The 6170-nt window shown below is 34.1% G+C and overlaps 1 protein-coding gene across 3 annotated transcripts; it reads left to right on the top strand.

The window, feature by feature from the left end:
- Positions 1-1156: 1156 nt before the first annotated feature.
- LOC111241017 (protein REVEILLE 1-like) lies at positions 1157-3501 on the top strand. 3 transcript variants are annotated; one of them, XM_022777335.1, is made up of 5 exons: positions 1157-1702; positions 2272-2347; positions 2451-2564; positions 2688-2750; positions 2933-3501. In XM_022777335.1, the coding sequence occupies exons 3-5, from the start codon at positions 2538-2540 to the stop codon at positions 3404-3406; spliced, it is 564 nt and encodes a 187-aa protein (XP_022633056.1). In that variant the 5' UTR covers positions 1157-1702; positions 2272-2347; positions 2451-2537; the 3' UTR covers positions 3407-3501. The 3 variants fall into 3 exon arrangements, with proteins under 3 accessions (XP_022633056.1, XP_022633057.1, XP_022633058.1); XM_022777336.1 differs by having other exon boundaries at positions 1157-1706; XM_022777337.1 differs by lacking the exon at positions 2688-2750.
- The last annotated feature ends 2669 nt before the right edge of the window (positions 3502-6170 follow it).

The following is a 6170-nucleotide window of genomic DNA, read 5'->3' as shown; positions in this document are numbered from 1 at the left end:
TAGAGGGCGGCGGGATCTTGGTGGAAGGTCGAGGTAAGGGTGATGATGTTGAGGGTGGAGGCCAGGTAAAGAGGGGGGAGGAGAGCTGTTAGCATGGTAACGAGAAAGAGAACCAAGCATTTTCATCTTAACTTTAGATTTTCAATATCTGACATGGCATGAAACGTGACACGCCGTTGACTAGTTCATTGAAAATTTAACTAGTTCATTGAAAATTTAATGCCATTTATTTTTCAGGACTAAAAATTATAATTTCATTAAAGAAGAGGATGAAAGTGGAGTAAATTTTAAAAGAGGGACTAATCTCAAAAATGTTTGATATTTGATGGATTAAAAGTATATTTAACCCTTATTTTTATATTGTGAAAATGAGTTGAAGAGAGAGTTCTAGAAGACAGTGAAAGATTTTTTTTCATTAATAACACATTATTTTTTTAATTTCACATATAGCATACTGTATATTATATTTACCTATATAGCACGGTTTTTAAATATGTTCAGAATTCGGTTTATGAGAAACCGAATTTTCAATATGTTTCAGAATGCTTTTAAATAAATTAAAATTTGAAATTCGTATAATAGCAAATTGAATTTTGAGAAACTTTTTAAGTTATTGACGTTCACTATTGCTTTTTATGTTAAAAACTTTATCCCCACTTTTTCTCCACTTTTTGTTTTTATCCTGAGAAGCTTATTTTTTTAACCATAACCTTGGATGGGTTTGGAAAACCACAGTGCCTTTTGAAACCCATTTAGCATTTTTAATTTTTTTTTATAATTTTGAATGAATGGTTTTTGATACCCATTTAGTACTTTAAATTTTTTTTATAATTTTCAATGGTTTATGAAACTCATTTAACACTTCTAATTTTTTTTTATAATTTTCAATAGTTTTTGAGACTCATTTAACACTTTTAATTTTTTTTATAATTTTCAATTGTTTTTGAAACTCATTTAACACTTTAAGTTTTTTTTTTTATAATTTTTAATGGTTTTTGAGACTCATTTAGCACTTTTAATTTTTTGGATGATGTTCCCTACACCTCCACCTATGCTTCTTCCACCTCCCCAGCTTTTTATAATTTTTTTAATTACAAAATTAACCTTTCATACTTTTTAATTTTATTTATTTGGCAGTTACTCCTCTACCGTCTTCCATGTCTATATTTCTCTTTTACCCTTCACGGATATGAACATGTCGTTAGTTTCTTAAAAACGGATGTGATCATCCGTTCATCGACATCAACGCGTTCTCTGTCAGTTTTCTTCGCCCACCTAATTAAGAAACCTTCTATTATAGCTTTTTCCATGGAGGGTTTTGTTGATTTTAGAACTGTGGACCATTTCTTAGTTAATTACATCTGAGTCACTGTTGTTGCTAACTCACGAGGTGGATTCAGTTTGAATGATCGAGTTTCTGCAGTGTATGATCACGGGATCTTAGAAGGGTTTCTTCGATTCTGAGCTGAAACTGTAGTGTCGGATAAAACAAAGAGACGAAACAATGTTTTTGTTTGGTGCCGAGAGAAGTCCAATTGTTGGTTCCAGAGTTGTCGAGGGAGAAGTGTGGACTTTGGTGATTTGTTTGCTTTTGTGTTACATGGTGTTAAGAAAGTTTTCGATAAAGATAAGTTTTATTGTTTTGGTGTTCTGTGAGCCAACCGTGTAGGAAGGAGAAGATATTCAACACATGGCGATACAAGTATGTAAATATGAGTTTCTTCTTTGCTTTTTCTTTGATGTAGAATGTTTGATGCCGTGTTGAGTTTTTTTTGAGGGACATGAAATTGTTGTGGTTTAGTATGTTTTGTGGTTTGTTCTGGATTTCTAGCCAAAAGTCTTTTCATTTGGGTATGACATGTCTGGCTCTGTTTTGAAGATTATAAAAAAAAAGTCAAATTAAATAATGAAAAAGATAGAGGGCTACTTTATGAACTATGATTTGGTTTTCCTTTTCAAATGCCAAATATTTGTAGTTTTTAATTTTATAAATTTTGGGAAAATAACTTTTGAGTGTTTCTGGTTTAGATAACAGTTTGATTTAATCTTCAGCAAAGCCACAATTTTCCTGATCTTCTAAAAATAAAAGAAAAAAAATCAAGGTTCATTTAATGGAAACTGTGAATTGTTGGTTGATATTTTTTTCCCTGGTAGACAAAACTCTTTGGTCATGATTTCATTTAATTGTACTTGAATTTTTCATTATGAGAACTTTTTCTTTTTCTTCTTGATTATCATATTATACTTATTTACTTTTTGGATTGGATGCAGGGCAAAAGTGCATTCTGTTGCAGATATTATTCCACTACATGATCAGTTTTCTTTTGGAAATGACTATGCCTTGAAGGTTGCCCCTTTGATTCTTATGTTTTTGTGGCATTATAAATTTGATTTTCACATCTGTGACAGTGTCACCTTTGTTTTAATCAATTTTATATGTACATCAATAGGTAAAAAAACCCGTATACCAATCACAAAGCAGAAGGAGAGGTGGACAGATGAAGAACACAAGAAGTTCCTTGAAGCCTTAAAGCTATATGGCAGGGCCTGGCGAAGGATTGAAGGTATAATTAATTTTGAACTTCCATATATTATGCCATTAAGATTCTAGCTGAAGAATAATATAAGTCACTGAATCAATCAAGAAGGTTGGTCTAAGTTTCTGGATCCTTTTATTATCACCACAGAACATGTTGGCACAAAGACTGCTGTTCAGATTCGAAGTCATGCTCAAATGTTTTTTTTCTAAGGTTTATTGTTATATTCCAGTACCCATCATTTACCATATATGTTAAATATATAGCATGAGTCATAATAAGTTAGAGTTGTTATGTTATGACTTTAAGAGATGCAAAAGTTATAACTTTTGAGGGTGAAGTTGAAGGGTTGGCGTTTAAGTACATTCTAACTCTTTTGTTCTGATGTCATGCAGATTGTTAGAGAGTCTAGTGGGAACAGCACAGCCTTGGAGGAATCAATTGAAATTCCACCTCCACGCCCAAAAAGGAAGCCAAATCATCCTTACCCTCGTAAACTGATTGAGATTCCAAAGAAAGAGATTTCCAATTCAGAACATCCTCTGAGGTCTAATTCTCTCAAGTCATCAGATTTTGGTCAAGAAAACAATTCTCCTAAGTCAGTGTTATCTACTGTTGTTTCCGAAAACCTTGGTTCCTCCGATTCAGACACACCCACTGGAAGTTTGTCACGAGTCTCATCCATTAGTGGTGTCCTCGCAAACAGATTTCCGCTAGCTCAACCCAAAACATCATTTAAGGAAGAAGAGGATGGTATGGAGAAGAGATTGAAGTTCAAGCTTTCTAAAGCTGCTTCTGTGGCTCTCCGAGGCCATGACATACAAAGTGATTTTCCAGTACTTTTGAAGGCCATGTTATCAGGACTTTAAGTTTCTCAATTATTTATTCTGATTCAACGGATCTCGATGAAGGGATGTTGACATCCATTTTTAAGAATCTGACGCATTGTTCATATCTGTAAAGGGTAAAAGAGAAATAAAAACGTGGAGGATGGTGGAGGGAGTAACAGTCAAATAAATAAAATTAAAAAATATAAAAGATTAATTTTGTAATTAAAAAAAAATTATAAAAAATTGGGGAGGTTGAGGGAGCATAGGTGGAGGTGAAGGGAACAACACCTTAATTTTTTTTTAAGTTATTGACATTCATTTTTACTTTTTTAAGTTCGTTAGGTTAAAAAAGTTTCTCACCTTTACTCTTCTCTCTTTTCTGTTGGGAATCCCACCTTTACTCTTCTCTCTTTTCTATTGTGAACCTAGTAACCGCAGCCCCCTTTCCTTCTTCCCCTTTTCTTCAAGTTCTTGTTTTTCTCTGCACTCCATCACTGCATCCCAGGTATTATTACATATTTGATTAGATTTGCAAGTTTAGATTTTGCATGGTTATATGTAAATATTGGTTTGGTTTGTGATGTGAGAAAAATAATGATACATTCATCTGGAAAAGCATGAAAAAAAAAGGGAAAAACGGTGAAGATTAGCCATTGTCGTTCAATGGGTGTGGAAAACCATGGAAGGTTTCGATGGTTATGAATGGTTTTTGAAATCCAGTAAACAATTTTAATATTTTTTCAATTGTTGAAAACCATATACATTTGTAAATAAACATTGATCCAGTGATGGAGTGCAGAGAAGAACAAGAACTTGAAGAAAATGGGAAGAAGGAAATAGGGCTGCAGCTGCTAGGTTAACAATAGAGAGAAGAGTAAAGGTGGGGAAGGGGAAGAAGGAAAGGGGGCTGCTGCTAGGTTAACAACAGAGAGAAGAGTAAAGGTGGGGAACGTTTTTAACCTAAAAAGTAAAGGAATGTTTTTAACCTAAAAAGTAAAGGAATGTTTTTAACTTAAAAAGTAAAAGTGAATGTCAGTAACTTAAAAAAAGTGCTAAATGGGTCTCAAAAACCATTAAAAATTATAAAAAAAAAACTTAAAAGTGGTAAATGGGTTTCAAAAAGTATTGAAAATTATAGGTTTAATGTCTCAATAGGTCCCTATTTTCGTCCAGAATTTCAAATAGGTCCCTTTCTTTTTTAGTGTCTCAATTAGGTCCCTATTTTTTTTAATTTGATCCAAATAAGTCCTTTCCGTCAATTCCATCAAACGGCGTCAGTTAGTGTGTGACATGGCCTGGTGACACTGACACGTGTTAAAAAAAACGTGTATAATATAGATTTTTTAATTTTTTAAATTAAAAAATTAAATTAATATATTGTGGCAATTAAGTAAAGATGCTGAAATTAAAAAAAAAAGAGTAAACATGGAAAAGGAAAAGCTTATTCTTTTGCTGAAACATTCAATTAGAAACCAAAATCAAAATTGGGGCAAATTTCTGAAACAGGGCTCGTGATTTAGTGCTGGAATTTTGGGCAAACAGTGGATGCGTGAGTTTTCATCCAGAAATTCATTATTGTTCGAGTGGGTGTGCGAGTGTTGTTAGGACCTTCTGCATGTGCGTTTGGAAAAGGTTGAAGCACTAGGTGTGGGACCATATGTTGTTGGAAGCGCAACGCTGAAGCATGTGTTAAGTGGAGGTTAACCTGAACGAAGGTTAGTTTTTGTGGTTTATTGTCTTACTTTTTATAGTTGGAAAAGTATAATATTCGATTGTGGTCCCCCATGGTTTGGTTGGCATTCTCGATTGCGTTTTGGTGGTCCCGTATGTATGTTTACAGTTATTTTAGTCTTTGTGTGTGGCTTTTGTTATTGTTTTAATTTTTTTTTTGTCGTGATATTGTGTTATGCGTGTAGATTTATTTATACAGTGTTGTGCGTAATGGGCGACTTTTTTGACTGTGTTTTTCACCATGGGGGGAAGTTCATTACTGATGGGACCTTGAAGTATGAAGGGGACACGACAACTTTGTCCTTTGACCCTGATGTGTGGAGTTATTTTGTGGCTGTTAGTGTAGTTAAAAGTTTTGGATATGATAACTTTAAACAATTATGGTACTGTGTAGGAGGGGGTTCAGTGTTGGACAATAGGTTGGAAGAATTGATTGATGACACTGGTGTCATGCATATGGCTAACTTAGGTAGGATTAATGGTGTGGTTCATTTATATGTTATACATGTTATTTCTGAGGCTGTAGTGATAAATATGCTTGAATATGTTACTAATGACCAAGGACAAGTTGATGCTCATGGTGAAGTACAAGAAGAGGGTGAAGAAGATGGTGACGGTGTTCATGTAGATGGTGGCGGTGTTCATGTAGATGAAGTTGATGTTTGTAGTTGGAGTACATCTAGTGATGAACGTGATGTACATGAAAATAATGAGTGCTTAGAGGGACTTATTGATGTGACTGTTCAATGTGATATAAATGGTGATGTAGATGGTAATGTGGACGTAGAAGTAGAAAGTCTTAAAGCCAGTGATGATGTGAGTGTTGAAAGTGATGATCATGATGAGAGAGGTTTGTCAGATGAGGAGTGGAAATCTGAGGAATTACTTACTGCAACAGATAGTGATGAAGAGGTTAATGACACTGAAGGTCATGGGAGGTTTAGTACTTTTTGTATGCCAAAAAGTATGGTGGACTTTACATGGGAAGTAGGGACTTTTTTTGCAAATAAGCAAGATATTATAGATGTTGTTAAAGGGTATGCGTTGGAAAATGGTAGGAATGTAAAGTTTG

This window comes from Vigna radiata, unplaced genomic scaffold (assembly GCF_000741045.1).
Source record: "Vigna radiata var. radiata cultivar VC1973A unplaced genomic scaffold, Vradiata_ver6 scaffold_129, whole genome shotgun sequence".
Lineage (NCBI taxonomy): Eukaryota > Viridiplantae > Streptophyta > Magnoliopsida > Fabales > Fabaceae > Vigna > Vigna radiata.
Note: the sequence above shows the minus strand (reverse complement) of the source record. Positions and strands in the feature narration are given on the sequence as shown.

Bases quoted from the DNA above. Each gene is read 5' to 3' on its own strand.
- LOC111241017 (XM_022777335.1), top strand. From the start codon at position 2,538: ATGGCAGGGCCTGGCGAAGGATTGAAG. The intron at 2,565-2,687 runs GTATAATTAATT...TTATCACCACAG, and splicing joins GGCCTGGCGAAGGATTGAAG to AACATGTTGGCACAAAGACT. The intron at 2,751-2,932 runs GTTTATTGTTAT...GATGTCATGCAG, and splicing joins TCAAATGTTTTTTTTCTAAG to ATTGTTAGAGAGTCTAGTGG.